We start from the raw sequence: 16,379 nt of genomic DNA on the forward strand, positions 1-16,379 counted from the left end.
GCTAAAGTTTCCCTTGGGGCACCTGGTCACGTTGAGTTGCTTGTCCAACCATTTGTCTCTGAAGCCTGGTGGGGAGAATGTCAGAGCATCGTGAGCAACTCAAGAAATGCAGCTTGTTTCATACCTCTTTGTCTGATCTCTTCTTTTATTTTTTTTTCTTATGTCCCCCTGTGTTCCCATTTCCAGGGAAGGCTGTTGAAAGAGTGACACAAGAAATGATGAAGAATTCTTGATGCCATGGCTTAATTTAACAGCACTGTGATATCGTGTCCTCTCCTTTGGAAGTGCCAGTTTCCATTGTGCACAGCAAAGGGAATGAACATCTTCCCTCACTGAAGCCAGGTTCCAGGAACATGGGTTTTGTCATGGAAAACCTTCATTTCTGCCCTGGCCTCTCAGCAGCCTTGTTTCACTTATGCTGCTCTGGGCTTTTTGCTTCATGTCTCCTCCTCCTTCTTCCTTGATCCCTCCCTCTGTCATTGATATCTCTTCTTGGTGAAAAAAACAAACCAAATTATTACTACTCCTTGAGCATTTGTTGCAGCTGAGAATACATTTTCATTTCCTAAATCCCAGAATAGAAATGAATTTGTACTTCAGAAACATGAGACAACTGCTTGCAGATTGTTTCCAAAATACAATGGAACATTTAATTACAAAAATCATCCATAATTAAATGATGGGTCTTTTTCAAAAAACCCCCATGCAGGCACACAGCAAAGGCTAAACCAAGGGAGGGAAGAGTAAGGTGTGCTGAAGAGATGAAGCTCTGGGGCTGCTGCCTTCTGCCACCCACAGCTCTGGATCATTGCGCTCCTCAGCTGCGCCAGCTTTGACAGGAGATGAGCACGTGGTGCTCGTTTTGCTGAGGGGTTACAGAGAGGTTTGCAAAGGCTACAACATTACCTGGCCTCCTTAGGCTAATTAGAGAGCATGCTGAATTTTTATCTTCCCCTTTCCGCAGCCAGGCCACCCGATAGCCCTGGCCAGGTTGGGTTACACGGGCTGCTGCCGTAACGCCGCACGCAACAGGCTGAGCGGGGCTCGGTGGAAACCTTCCCAGAGTCGACTGGCTTAGCAGACTCAGAATTTCCTTTGGGCTGCTTTTGATAATGAAGAAAGAAAACAGTTTTGCTTTTAGCTATGACTTCTCAGGAAGAGGTGAGTGAAGCTTTGGGAGCATGTGATAGGCTCTAAATGAATGAAATGTTGGCATTCAGCTTTCATGTAATTTGCTTCACAATGCTGTTTTGTTTCCTGATGGGCAAATTATGCACCAGTCATAAGACTTTTTTCTTGTTTTTAATATTTAAAAAGCATGCTAGTAGGTTCTCTACAAAGTTAAATTTATTTTCATTTGTATGCACGTGGAATTTTATCAAATAAAAGAGTGTAAAACTTATTGCGGTTGTTTGCTGAAAGGTGAAAAGATATTCCAGGTGACTTGAAGTAGTGTCACAGATAAAACACATATTCCTTGCCTAAAATGTGTCATTGTAAGCCTTTTCTGGGACTGACTGCAAACACACTGCTTTTACAGCTTAGCAGCTCCACTGTCTTTAACAAACCTGGACCCTTTTCACTCCACTGTGAGCTCAAAAATCTGATCCCTTTTGCCAGTGTGCAGAGTCAGAAATTAGCATTTCAAATCTATTTACCCTGAATTCTAGTGTAGCTCATTTTAATTGTTTGTTTGTTTGTTTGTTTTTTCACTGTGTAGTAAGTCATCAAGTTTACTGGAGTAAAATTCAGGGGCTCCTGAATAAGGATCCTGTCAGGTTCTGTGTAGGTGTCATATGCTTTTTAGTCTCTTGTTTCCTATTGGAGTTATAGAGGAGATGGATTCACACCTCCAGTGGGAGATATTAAAAAGTAGATATGGTGCTTAGACAGGTCTGAGCAAAACTTAACCTCAGTAGTTTGCTGGTAAATAAATTGTAAGTGCTCCTCATGTGAACATTAAGTACATAACAAGGTACTGTGCCCAGTTCTGGAGTCCTCAGCAGAGGAAGGATATGGATCTTGCTGGAGCAAGTTCAGAGGAGGCCACAAAGATGCTTGGAGGTCTGGAGCATCTCTGCTAAAGGAGACAGGCTGGGAGAGCTGGGGAAGTTCAGCTGGAGAAGAGAAGGCACCAGAGAGACCGGTTTGAAGCCTTCCGGCACCTAAAGGAGGCTACAAGAAGGTTTAGATTAGATATTAGGAAGAAAGTCTTCATTTTGAGGGTGGTGAGGCCCTGGTAGTTCAGAGATGGGGATGCCCCATCCCTGGAAGTGTCCAAGGCCAGGTTGGACAGGGCTTGGAGCAACCTGGGATGATGGAGGGTGTCCCTGCCCATGGCAGGGGGTTGGAACTGGGTGATCTTTAAGGTTCCCAAACCATTCTGTGATTCTATGACAACATTTTACAAGGTGATTTTGTTCTTTCTCTTTTTTTCTCTTGTTGAGTCAGGTGCAAGAGACAAATCCCACTACTGGAAGTCTTGAAGTCATCTCTGTTACAGAAGATGAACCTCCAGCACCACAAATTCAGTTTACCTTCAAAAGATTTTTCTTCATACCACAAGCAAGAGTGGATACCAGTGCAGATGGACCTGGTAGGGATATTGCACAGCTTTTTGACCTTTGCAGTCTAAGTGGGCAATGGAGATATTTAGCCTTGCAAAACTATGCTTGCCCACTCAAAACAATCACTTGGAGGAAGAAGAAACAACAGCCTCCCTCCCCCAGCTGTGAGGTTTGCCAGCTTAGTAACGTGGTGACATCTTGTGTTGGCTTGCACACACAAGTATTTTTCACAGCCGCGTTATTCACACACTTCAGCCACAACAGCAAACATTTCCCCAGGCTTTTCAGAAACATTTTTGTATGGCTTATTTGAAATTTTACCAACCTGGAAATCGGTCCATAAAAAACCCTGAATATGCAACACAAGCAGCCTTGGAGTTTGTTGCTCCCCGTAGGTTTCATGGCAAAATGACCATTAGCTTCAACAGAGGCAGGCTGAGCTTCAAGAATGAAGATTTAGTTTTCTGGCCCATTAGCTACTACAGCTGTCTAAGATTTTTGGCATACCAGGCACCACTTCAGCTGCCAAAACTACTTACTCAGCTTCTCCTGAGAGAGCCTGTGTAAGCTGGGATTTACTAGAGAGTCTATAAACCCTGGCAGACACTCCTTAGCCTTGATTGATTGCAAGTGTCTGCCCATCTGAAGTTCAAAGCTTGAAGAATGAGAGGAGGAAGAGCAGTACGAGCTAAAATTGAAGGCAAGGTTCTGCCAGTCCCCGTGTAGCTGTGTTTGCTATTTCCCCATAGTTTGCCCCTTGTATATCAGAATACATTTGAAACAAATGAACTGTTCATTATTTTCAGTGGAATCTGTTGCTGTCTTCCAGATTGACAATGCCAGGTCAGCTGTGGAGGTCAGTGATTGGTGAGCAGGTCAAGCTCATGGAATTTATTCAGCAGTTACTATCAATGTGTATTTTAACTTTAGATACATATTTTTTTCACTTGAAAACTCAAGACTCAGCCTTGAGCTCTCGCTCAGTTCTCTTCTTGCCTTTATAGCAAAGCTTCTGACGGATCACTTTTTCACAGAGTTTTCAAGACTAGTTTGGGGATCCTGGTTTTTTGTTAATTTAGTTTTCTATAACTTCCAGTTAACCTTGCTGCCAAATCCAAAAGGACCAATGACTTTCCTCCTACTTGTCTTGAGCACCTATTTACTAGCTAATCCTGCGGGTTTTTTCCAATATTCCTGCTTCTGTTTGAACCTTTAGGCTCCTTCTACTCATTACTGTGTCTCCATTACCCCAGCTTTGGAGGAATGCATCATGTGTGGGACTTAGTTCCCCACTGCATGAGGCAGAGCTACGTAGCCTCTGGCCTCATCCCAGAATTCCCAAAATTCCCAGGATTCCCAGCATCCAGCTGGGGCTGTGGGTGAAGGGAGCACTGGGACTGGCAAGAGTCAGGAGACATCACTGAGAAGAATGGTCATAAGGAGGAGACTCAAACTAGTTTGTTCTTTGCTGCTTCCACTGAAAGAGTTTATCACTCCGCTTGACTTTCTGAAGCTTCCAGAGAGGATACCTGTGCCCTGCACACAGGTGTGACTACACAAACAAAACAGGTCCGAATTTCACTTTTATTCTGGGACTCACATTTTCAGGAGAGGTGCTCATGTACTTGAAAAGCTCACAGTGTGGTGTAACCCCTGAAAATGAAAACTTAGAGCTCAGACTCCCCTCTGCATCGAGGACAGGTCAGGTGCTCTGTGGGGGCACAATTCAGACCCCTCACGAGGCAGATGCTGAAGGGGTGTCTGAGAGCACCAGCACCCCCAAAGCACTTGGAGCCTTCTCAGTTCCTGAGACAGAGGATCCAAACCCCTCCAGGGGTCAGGTCAGCCCATGAAGTGTATGCAGGAAGTTCTAATGCCATCTAGTTTAATGTTAGATAGATCTTTTTCATTGCAAACTCAGCTAGGTTCAACTTCACAGAAGCTGTTCTCTGTTTGGTTTCCAGGAGATATCGAACCACCTTCAGTGTGCCATGCTTTTGCCTCCCTAAAATACTTTCCATATATCTGTGGTTTGTTCCTTGCAGTAATCCTAGCAGCTGCCATTGGCCTGGGTGGTGAGTACCATTAGTTATTCATTAAGTTCTCGCTTAACCGTCCAAAGGCTTAATTTTTCATGAGCCTTTTGCTCAGAATGGAATTAAAACTACTACTGCAGCTTGTTTGCTGAAGTAAAAAATCTTGTTGATGTGATGGTTTTAAATTTTATTTACATGTAGGGATGAAATAGGTCTGGCACTCCTGAGAGGATTGGTGTAATATTTACAACACTGGGGAACACACAGCTCCAGGAGTCCTTTCTCTAGTAAAACTTCACTGACTCCTCTCAGGTGATGAGCTGACTTTAGAAACTGGGGGAGGCTCCAGGTAGCTCACACCATACTTTTGTCCTGTAATTCACTTCTCTAAGCTTTGCTTTCAGTGAATTAAAGAGCTTTTCCCTATCTTAAACAACTTCTACAATGGGAAAGAAAATGCAGAATGAGTTTAGTTGCAACTGGGAAGTGTGACCCTCCCAGGTCTGGGGGTCAAATGTGGATGTGTCTTCCCATCTGCAACAGGGATAAGCTCGAGGGAGGTCGAGGCATCCCCTTGGGAAGAGCGTGCTCTGGCTGTGCTTTACAAGGGTCTCCTTGCTTGGCTGCTGAGGGACTGAGGTACCAGGCAGCAACTTGCCCTGGAGTGAAACTTAAACTGGGTAGAGGGATCTGGGATGGAGTCAGCACAGACAGCAAGGCTGACTCCTCCTACGAGTCATTACTAATGGATGAGTTTAACAGCACCATGTAGCGACCTCCAGATTCTATTTCAAAAGTTCCTAGAGTACAGGAGTTGCCTTTTCCTTAGCCAGACTGAAATCTGGCCAGGTAATGGAAGCCAGAAGGGTTAAATTAATATCCAAGTGTGTTTTCATCACTCTGTTTTCTTTCATTCTTGTTAGTCCAATACAACTGCATTGGGAAGTTTCGCTGCCGATCATCCTTTAAGTGCATCCAGAAATCAGCGAGGTGCAATGGTGTCTTCAACTGCAAAGAAGGGGAGGATGAGTACAGATGTGGTAATTTAAATTTGATTTCAATCCCTCCTACCTCCTCCTGTAGCATGGGCACAATGCACGTTGTGAAGAGTTGGGGTAGTTTGAGACAGGAACGTTTGAGACAGGTGGATTATCTAAATCACCACTTCAGAGGAATAATCTCTCTGAGGTACTGATTTGCAGTTCACAAGAAATCAACCTGCTCTTAAGATAAATAAATGTGATGATTGATAAATATTGTAACTGCCATGTTGGGCATCTTTCTCCGTTAGAAGCCCAGATGCTTTTTGACTGCCAGCATTTCCTCTGCCTGCAAGGTATAACACCACTGCATTATGGTGTGCAAACACAGAACTCTGTAGTCACTGGCACACAGTTGCACTCTGTTGGTTTTGAAGATTGTAAAAGCCTGGTATTATCTTAAGGGATAAGGTAATGGGAGAGACCCGCAGCTTCCTTTTGTACATACAGGGGTGCAGAGTTTGCTGCTACACGTGAAATTTATACCCTGCGTCTGAGTTTCTCTCTGTGATGGTTTTGGGCATCACAGTGCCATTTTAAATGGTCCCCCCCTGTCCTGTGCTACGGAAAATGTTTGTGGTGTTTACAGCCACTGCAGGGAAAGGAGTCTTTTCCATAAAACTGGCTTGTTTGCACAGGTGAGAAACCCCTGCTCAGCTGTGACCTCCCTTCTCCCTGGGGAGACCACGTAGATGTGCCCTTTCCCAGGTCCAGGGGCCTCCTGGGCATCTGGGCACAGGGGCATCCACCTCTCCGACTGTGCTGTGGAGTGCAGGAGGTGCCAGCCACCTTTCATCACTTATCTTTACCACAAGTTTCCTCAGGAAATCCCTGCCAGGAATCCGCAGCTCCAACTCACTGCAATCAGCAAGAATTGCTTAGGCTCGCTGGAGGGCAAGGCAGCCTTCTCCAGCTGTATTACAGCTGGCATTCCCTACCCATTCCCATGAGCACAGATGTTTTTCTCGTGGCGGTTCTAGCTCAGCTAGAATATTAAGGAAGTTTCCTCTTCATTAATGGGGAAAAAAACAAAAAAAAGCACAGAAAAATTCTGTCAGAAGAATCCAAGTGATGAAAAAGTCAAGCAGTAAAAATTTGGAGAGCTAGAAAACACAGGGAGCCCCTGGTGGTCTAGTGGTAAAGGCGCCGCGCTATCACCGCGGAGACCCGGGTTCGATTCCCGGTCAGGGCCACTCCCGGGCAGGTGGGGCTCGTTAGCCCTTAAAGGCAACCCACCTACGTCCTAAGGACCTCGCTGCCACCGTCCAAGCTCGCTTGGCCCCAGCAGATGAACCTTAGGATTAAAGGGTGGGCTCAGTTCCGCACACACTGTGTCTCACCTAAAAAATCCAATGCGCAGGCTGGAAGGTGTAAAGACCTTCCCCGGATCTTCGCTCGCGAAGACTGGCCATTAATTAATATTAGAAAACACAGATACCACAGTGGTGCATTACCACTGTGGAGTGCCTGTTGTGTACCTGTTGTGTGCCTGAGGGTTCATCTTCACAACTCACTCAGGCTTCTCTTCCCCTGAATCTCAAAGTCAGGTTGAGTGGCAAGAAGGCAGTGCTGCAAGTGTTCACTTCTGGATCCTGGAGAACAGTCTGCTCTGACGACTGGAGAGCAGAGTATGGAAATACTACCTGCAAACACCTGGGGTTCTCAAGGTATGAGCATCAGATGCCAGACACTTTATTTGGCATTTTGAACAAACTCCGAGGTTTTCAGTATTTTTAATGAAACCTTATATTAGTTTAAAAAAATGACTTAACAATCCACTTTTGTGAATGATATGATTGAGGAGATTTGAGATGATGTGGGAAATAGTCCTGAATACTTGTGTACTGCAAATGGCTTTTATGACTGCTACAAATCCTGCATGATGGCTAAATACAGCGGTTTGGTTAAATTTTCCCTCTGGGGTTCAGGTGCCTGAATCCTGTTTGTCACTCTAATAGCTTACAGCCTGTCAGGGAGGCACAAAAATCATATGAGCATTTTCAATTTCTTTTACTTCCTCTGTACAAAATTTGTATGTACCAGTCATGTCATGACATCTGTTAGGATTTAAGGTCCACCTCACAATTACAAAAGAAGCTGGTGACGTGGTTATTGCTGGATTGATCCCATTCCTGAAAAAGCATCAAGTCTTTCACAAACTTTCACAAAATTGAGAAAGAGTTGGAAGTTGTGATTTGCCATGATGTGCTGTTATTTCCTACAACAGCATCATTCTAATTTCTGCACATTATAGTTAGCACTATAAAGCCTCTTTGAATAAACTCTTGTTGCCTTTAGGACAAAATACATCTCAATTGTTCAACAATGAGGACAAGACAAAATTACAAATTACTCATCCTGCCTTCTGCAAACCATAATTCTAGAAAAAGGAAACAATGAGCTTGTTAGTGCCTCGGGAAGTGTGCCAACTACTTAAAGTAAAAAGCTTTATTACAATACCAGAATTAAAATTTACTTTCTCTGCCAGTTAAATGCATTTCAGCTTGTGTGTCTTCCACACATGATTATGTAAAAATATACATGTATGTTGTAAGAAGCATAGGGGGAGGATAAAATTACTTTATCGAGTGTCAGAATCTGATTATTGTGGTTGCTACACTGGGTTTTCATTAGTGGAACTGCTGAATTATTTAAACAGATTGCTGAAATGCTGTCTGAGGGAGCTGTGTTTATGGTTTATTTGCAGTTACGTGAGTTCAGGTTACTTGCCCGTGGCTGCAGTCGAAAAACAGTTTCAAAGACATTTCGTATCCCTCAGCCAGTGGTTTTCAGCTGATCAAGTGACATCCCTGCACAATGCAACAAACCTCAGGTATGCCTCAGCTCCTTCCTCCTGACAGGAAGAGAGCAGCCAATAGAAATGGGAATTACTAATAGTTTGGGATTCTTGCTATTTTTTTCAGGCACGTAGTGCTTCATAAGTGGTTGGTGGTGTGTTCTGCATCACAGACCAAGATTCAGCATCAGTCTGCTGGAATATGAATTGAGTCTGACCCAAGACCCATTAAAATCAACCAAGGCTTCCAGATGAGCTATTAGGAAAGACTGTTTGTCCCAGGATCCCATTTTTGCAAATGGATAGACACCAGGCACTTATCTTTTTCCATTATGAAGCAGCTTGTTTTGGTTTACGGATCCTTATATATTTCCCAGTGGGTTTATGAACCATTTATGGTCCATCTCTTCCCCCTGACAAATGCCTGTCTTTCTTAGTTACCTTCCACTGAGAAGGAAGCTATGGATCCAAGGAGACTACAGATCACATGCTGGAAAATGCTGATGAACCTTCCCTCACGGAAGAGTGAACCACTTTTCAGCAGGGCAGCATATGGTCTGCAGGCTCCTGGTGGTGGCCAAGCTCCTGATTTAAGTATTTCAGTTAAATGCCCTAATTAGATTGTATGAATTCATGGCTCTGTACCTCTTTTAATATTTGAGTTACATTTATATACACAGGAAAATGACACAATACTGAAAAAAACCCCAACCCAAACCAGTATTTGTGAATTGTAACTAATGTTGCATTGTCTTTTCATCTCAGAGAGGAATGCACTTCTGGCAATGTGATCATCTTAAAATGCTTGGGTAAGAAAAATGAAAATGAAATCAGAAACTGTCCTTCTTTATCCACTGCAAGTCAAGAGTTGGGAGGAATTCTTCTCTCAGGGCATACTGTACTATCAGTTTATCACACCAAAGAAAAATTATATTTCTTGAGTAAAATTTGAAAGAATTTCAGCAAGTGAAAATAGTCTGGGAATGCAGACTGGGAGCATCAGATAGAAGGAGTATTTTAGTAAGAACCCTAGTAAGAGGTAGACATTTAAAGATTGTGAGATGAGTCCCTGGACTGATACTGTAATTCCTACTCCTTGCCACCTCATCAGGGAAAGGGAAATTCTGCTTTTTGAGCTTTCATCCCACACTCCACCATGTCAGCCATATAAAAAATCAAAGTACATCAGCGAAATCATCATCAGGGGAGAGGAGATGCTTCAGCCTGCCTGTGTGAGACTCTGTGTGTGTAAGGAGGGCAGAGCAGTGGGTTATACAGCTCAGCTGAGCTCTCCCTGCAGGGGAGAGGCGTGACCCCCCACAGCCCCCAGGCCACGAACGATGCTGCAGGGATGGGAGGGAGGAGGATAAACTGGGAGCTGCCACAGCCTGCTGGGCCGTGGGGTTGGGATGGTCCGGCTGCAGAGACCTCCCAGCCTCCCAGAGGAGGGGCTGAATGTGACCAAAACCAGGTCTGTGTTTCCTCCGTGGACCGTAACCTTTGGTTTTTGGCAGCGTGCGGGACCCGGGCCAGCTACGGGCCGCGGATCGTGGGGGGCAACGCCTCATCCCCCCGGCAGTGGCCTTGGCAGGTCAGCCTGCAGTTCCAGGGGCACCACCTCTGCGGAGGGTCCGTCATCACCCCGCGCTGGATCCTCACGGCCGCCCACTGCGTCTACGAGTGAGTCCCCAAATCCCCTCGCTCGGGGTGTCCCACTGTGTGTGGGGCCGCTGCTGGTGCACCCTGCTGTCTCTTAGGAACAAACGGCAGCGTTGGGTTATCCTCGTTTCCTGGGCTCCGTAACGTTTGAGCCATTTCTCTCTCTTCTTGCACGAGTCTTTATTGAAAAAAAAAGCCTCCCCTAGAAGTGGTCCCCAACTGGGGCTCCAGTTTTCAGATGTTCTGGTCACTCCCAGCTTTGCAGGAAATCAGCTTAAAACAACGTGCTAGATTCTAAGTGTGCTGTTCTGCAATTTCTGTACATTGCATATGAGTTAACAGCTCAAGAGGAATTTCTGCTTGGCTCCTCTGATCCGCTGGAGCTCCAAAATGAATTACAGGATCGTTTTTCAAGGTGACAGTATCAAGAAGTGGTTGTTAGTCAGTTGTGCTGAGCTTTGTACCCTTTGCCACATACTCGCTGCTCCTTTTTATGCAGTTTGAAGAGGTCTCATGGTTCCAAATGGGTGTTAAATAGTTATTTAAACTCATCTTCTTTGTGAAGTTTAAACTCATCTCCTTGACAAACATAGCCCTCTCTCATATTTAGAATGAGCTGCCTGTGTTTGCGGTCTTGTTTGATGCCAATAGTGCAGGAGAGCTCTTCTTGCCCTTACAAACTCCAGACCACTTTCACCAAAGACATTTGGACAGCTAAAATGAGTTTTTTCTGACCACTTCTAAGCAGCCACAACATGGATGCCTTCTTCTGAGCAGGTCCTGTAGGATGCTTTTTAATTCAGTAAAGACAAAAGATGGGACAGACAAATCCCACTACTAGATCCTATTTAGAGCCCTGTGTTACCATAAGAATAATTACTTAGGAATTAAGCATTTTAAGACTTTTGTCCTTGGCTCTGTCCCCCACAACCCAGTTGGTTGTGTTCAAAGGCTAAAGGGGATGTGAGCTGGCAACACAACCCACATCCCTGGAATGTTTTCCCAGCTCTTCTGCTCTGCCAGTGGGGTGAAGCCAAGAGAAGAGGCACTGCTCATGTGCTGGAGGCTGAAAGATGTGCCTGCTCATGAACTGGGGGCAGAAACACCTTCCAGAAGGAAAGTTTGTCCTTGAAAATGCCTTGCCACAAGTGCTGTGGGGCTATGGCTGAGCAGAGGTGTGCCAGTCAGCAGCTGTGGGGTCTCACAGGAGGACAGACAGCTGGGCTAAAGCAAGACTCTCATATATTTGTGGAAATATACAGATATTTGCACAGATAATATATCACTGACCCAATGTCTTAATAAGATTAGTCATCCTTTCTACATTTTTAAAAGTTAAGTGCAAAACGTAGCCAATATTAATGGACAGGTAAGCAAGTACAGCAGGCTGGAGCTATTTGCCTGTAGAGTTTTATGTGGTCCATAAGCTCAGAGGACAACTAGAAAACCTGAGGGTTTTCTTGAAGGTTTTTCACTGTCTCTTACCTCTTTATTTCAGCCTCTACTTGCCGAGCTCATGGAGTGTGCAGGTCGGTTTTGTGACTCAGCAAGACACCCAGGTGCACCCATATTCAGTGGAAAAAATCATATACCATCGAAATTATAAACCCAAGACAATGGGAAATGATATAGCCCTGATGAAACTGGCAGCACCACTTGCTCTCAATGGTAATTATCTCTGTTGGCTTTCACTAGACTTTCTCACCTTTCCAGCTAAAAGCAAGAAGGGTCTCTCCTGGTACAGACAGGGGAGCTTCTGTTGATGCCTGTGCCTGCCCCAGGACAGTGGAGTGGATTCCCATCATCTCCAAAACCAATGAGAGATGTGCAGTGTAGATGTGGCCAGACTGCTGCTGTGATGGCAAGGCAGTGATTCCTGTTCAGACAACACCAGCAGAAACCACCCAAACCACCCTGACCTGTATCAGGAACTCCTCTGTACTCCATATCCAGGCATGGACAGCAACAACGTGCTGCAGAGTGTTCCCAGTCCACCCCAGTATTGATTTACTGAAGGCATTTAATAATAGGCAAACATTAACTTTATTATTTCTAAATATTTTTCCTATCTAAAATAAACGCCCTGCCTCATTTTGCCTGAAGGTCACAGAGATTTTTATCATGTCCTTTCTGTGAGTATCGGGATATCCAGCAGTGTCCAAAGCTGAAAATCAAGCTTAAATCTCAAAGAGAAGAAAAGGCAGTTCAAATATAATGATGATTTTAAATTAAAACTACTTTCATTTTCTCAGCAGGATGCTACCTGCAGCTGACCCACTGAGTTGAAATAATATAATAATAATATTGTACGAATTTACAGGATCGCCTGCCAATGCCTCCCAGCCACTGTGAGCTCTCTGCAAAGGGGAGCAGGTGCTCTCTGCCACATCTAGATTGCCAATTCCAAAATCAATTCTCTTGCAATATTTTGAACTTTCACATTTAATGAAAATTAGAGTTTGATTTTGTTGTGATTTATATCTCAGTTGATGCTGGTTTCTTTTGCTCGGGAATACATCTGAGAGGCTGCCAAGAGCAGTAGTGGCCCTTCACCTGAGCAAGATACCCACCATGCCCCAGGGGGCTTGGTTGGTCCGTGCTGGGGGCTTGATGTTTGAGCTGGGATCGCTGTGGAGAACTGAACCACTTGGAACTGCCCAGTAATACCTTGTGTTTTGCCTCCCTTTACTCAGCGTCAGCTCATCTCGACATGCCAGTTTGTCCCTGCAAGCATCAAACACTGATAATATGGCGTGACATTCCCTAACCCAGGGCACAGAGACACAGGAACTCCATGAGCTGATGGGGGGGAAGCAAAGAGCCCCCCAGGGTGTCTGGTTGCCCTTTCAGAAGGGCACAGAGAACCCACAGCTTCTTGTCTCACCGGAGCAGTCGTGCCACCGGGCCTCTGATCTGCCCATCAGCTGCCCACACCGTGCATTTTGTGTTTGCTCATTCTTCAATTTACTGACCTTCTGACACCTCCTTCTGTTGCTTCATACTCAAAACTCATTGGGCCTGGTGTGGGTGTTGTTTCAAACCCCTCATGTTGGCCGTGAGACAAAAGACCTGAAGAACTGCCAGGCTATTTATGTGGGGAGTGGGTGGTGTTCATAACAACTTCACTGCAAGCCAAATCTTCCAGTTTTTCTGAGGCATAAAATTTTTTTTTTTTTTTTGCTAAATTATAAAAAGCAATTCTCTCCTCTCTCTCTCTTTTTTTTTTTTTTTAAATAGGTCACATTGAACCAATTTGTCTGCCTAATTATGGTGAACATTTCCCAGCAGGGAAAATGTGTTGGGTATCAGGATGGGGAGCAACTGTGGAAGGAGGTATTTTAAATGGTCTGCTGCTGATTACAGTACATATAGACATCTTACCTACAGTAAATACAAGACTTGGTTGGGGTATTGTTCAATGTTTAATTTTCTGGAATATCAGTGGGGTGGGAAGGGGGAGAAAGAATACATATTCCTAAATTTTATGGTCATCCTGAACTGCAAAAACTCTGTAGAAACACTTATCACAAGGAATGGATGAGCACATCCTCTGAAACAGGGAGGTTGGGCTCTTTGTAACTTCAAGCACAGAAAACACAGCAAGAATGCAAGAACTGACCATCCCTGCAGTTTCAGCAGGTTGGGTGATGTAGAAATTGGATCTGTGAATAATGTGGGAAAGAAAAGGGAATTATTTAATTTTTTTTCTTACCATGACTCACAGGTCATGTTAATCAATAATTTACACTGGATCACTTTCATGTGAAAATACGTGAATTCTCAGGTAATTGTTCTTTATCATCCCCCATTCGTGTCATTTAACGTGTTCCCCTTGTTCAGAGAACAAGAACAGAACGTTACCTGATCTACAGATAACAGTGAAAGGTGGGGAGAAAATGAAAGCAAGGCTTGCCACATAAAAAGTCAGCTCTGATCTGACAATAGGCAGTGTGCAAATACTTCCATTTGTAGAAATGATCCGTTCAGGCTCAGAACAAAATAAAATAAAATCAATATTTATAAAAGAAACCAGATGTTTGCAGATGATTTGTTGACTAACAGAACAGGCGATAACTTTGAAATTGATTTTGGCACTAGTATTGCAGGCAATGCTCAACTAGTTCTTTTAGTTCATTACTGTCATTGATTGTGTAGTTTGAAGTACAAATATGTAATTAACAGATTTTATTATAGACTGTGATAGTCCACAGCTCTATAGAGTGGATAGTTGCTGTATTTTGTAAGTGATGAGACGGCAAGTTGCCTTACTGGTGTGTTGTCATTTTGATTGTATTTCTTTGACCCTTGCTTGCCAATTCTTTGTATACTAAAACATATCCTGTTTACAAATGGTGATTATTTTCAAGGGCAGAAAGTTTTCTTCTTTTTTCTTTGTTTTTCTGTTTTTTAAACAGGTGACACATCCGACACCATGAATTACGCAGGTGTTCCTCTGATTTCTAACGCAATTTGCAATCACAGGGATGTCTACGGTGGGATCATAACTTCTTCCATGCTTTGTGCTGGTTTCCTAAAGGGAGGGGTGGACACCTGCCAGGTATGGAAGTTTCCAAACTGCGACTGTGCTCATTAACACCAGCAATGGAAAAACAGGAGTGATAAGTTATCAGAAGGCACTCCCAGGCTTTTCTTGGGCAAACATTTGGGTTTGTGCCATTTGTTTTGCTCACCGCGATTATCAGTCACTGACTGTGCCTGCATTCATAGGCTACAATTTCCTTTTTATGTTTCTTCAGTGGACTTTATCTTCTCCTTCTGAAGAGAAATTTACTTAGGGCATATTTTGATTAGTTGCATGTGCTGCAGCGTGGTGCCATCCTTTCTTTGCCTTGGCTGTGGCCTCTGCGCTGTGCTGAGCTGCACTTCCCGGCACTGCGAGCAGCTCCAGAGACCTGCAAGGTGTGGAAAGCCCGTGGGGAAAAGCAGCCAACATGTGCCTCAATAGAGAAACAGAAGTGTGTGATTTTGGAAAGAGTAGTGAGGCAGGGGAAGGAAGAAAGGAAGAGGTGTTTGAGTAACTCAGAGGGATAGTGATGACTCCGGGGGAGGGAGGTTCATAGCAGTGGTGAAGCAGAGCATCCTTCACAACACAGGGTGATGATGATTCCAAATCACTGTCAAAGTCATGATGGTGCCAGCCTTGTGCCAGGTCTCATCCACATACAGACTAATGTGAATTCACCCAACTAGTCGTGGAGCAAGGGCTCGGGAGGAATTTCTAATGGAAGGTGTCCCTGCCCATAGCAAGGGGGTTAAAACTAGATGATCTTCAATGTCCTTTCCAACCCAAACAGTTCTGTGGTTCTGTGAGCTTCATGTTTTCAGATTTGCCTGGTCTCCGTCATGCAAGGGACAAAATAAAGCAAAGACAGTGGGTGCATAGATCTTCCTTTAACTCCCTGTTTGCACATAACCTGCCCAAGAAGGTACCTGGCACCAGCACATCACTCTGCCTGGGACTGCTGCCCAAAGGCAGCGTGCTCAGCACACGGCTCCTCGTGACACAGGGAGCCCTACTTGCCACGGGAAGAGGCTTGTTACAAATTCCCTGTTTTTCTGTTGTTGTGCTGGCTCTGATGCCCATAGGGCAGAGATAACAAGAAAGAGAGCTTTCAGTACTTAGTGTGGGTCCACTGAGTAATATCTGCTTAGTGAAGAGTCTGGGAAGGGCCAGAAAAGAATGCAGGTGAAGGCAGGGAGGGAGGTGAGATGTGAGCTTGTTGTTGCAAACCTGGGCTCAGCTCAGCTCAGTAGCAATGAGCCAGGAAAAGAAAAATACGATCTAATATATGTCTCAAAAGTCTCCAACTCCTGCTGTAACATACGCTTTTCCCAGGACCCAGAGTAGAGCAGAAACAAGAAACTTTGAATTACTTTGAATTAGTCTCTCCCCTACCTCCCCAAATAGACATTCCCCTCTTTTCCAGGGGCACTGACATTTGTGTTAATTCTTTGTCCTCCAGGGAGACAGTGGGGGCCCTTTAGCATGTGAAGATATGAGTATCTGGAAGTTGGTGGGGACCACCAGTTTCGGAGTGGGCTGTGCAGAAAAGAACAAGCCAGGTGTCTACAGCCGAACCACTTCCTTCCTGGACTGGATACACGAGCAGATGGAGGTCTGGTTTTGCCCTGTTCCTCGCTCTCTGGCTGTTGCTTTGCTCCTCTTGTGCCACACAGGGCTTAGCTGATATTTGTCACAGATGAGTTGTGTTGCACGGACACGTGTGACTTGAGGGTGGGTTTGAGTTTCAGGGCAGGT

At 44.7% G+C, this 16,379-nt stretch overlaps 1 protein-coding gene across 1 annotated transcript in view; it reads left to right on the forward strand.

The window, feature by feature from the left end:
- The first annotated feature begins 1,143 nt into the window (after positions 1-1,143).
- Positions 1,144-16,379, forward strand: part of TMPRSS3 (transmembrane serine protease 3) — a 35,689-nt gene continuing 20,453 nt past the window's right edge. The window contains exons 1-12 of the mRNA XM_050332202.1: positions 1,144-1,161; positions 2,452-2,596; positions 4,532-4,642; positions 5,527-5,643; positions 7,187-7,310; positions 8,351-8,476; positions 9,206-9,249; positions 9,955-10,120; positions 11,598-11,767; positions 13,337-13,432; positions 14,515-14,657; positions 16,084-16,236. Coding sequence (XP_050188159.1) covers positions 1,144-1,161; positions 2,452-2,596; positions 4,532-4,642; positions 5,527-5,643; positions 7,187-7,310; positions 8,351-8,476; positions 9,206-9,249; positions 9,955-10,120; positions 11,598-11,767; positions 13,337-13,432; positions 14,515-14,657; positions 16,084-16,236 — 1,413 coding nt within the window. The remainder of the gene's footprint in view (positions 1,162-2,451; positions 2,597-4,531; positions 4,643-5,526; positions 5,644-7,186; positions 7,311-8,350; positions 8,477-9,205; positions 9,250-9,954; positions 10,121-11,597; positions 11,768-13,336; positions 13,433-14,514; positions 14,658-16,083; positions 16,237-16,379) is intronic.

Source organism: Myiozetetes cayanensis, unplaced genomic scaffold, assembly GCF_022539395.1.
Source record: "Myiozetetes cayanensis isolate MyiCay16 unplaced genomic scaffold, myiCay2020 scf5-8, whole genome shotgun sequence".
NCBI lineage: Eukaryota > Metazoa > Chordata > Aves > Passeriformes > Tyrannidae > Myiozetetes > Myiozetetes cayanensis.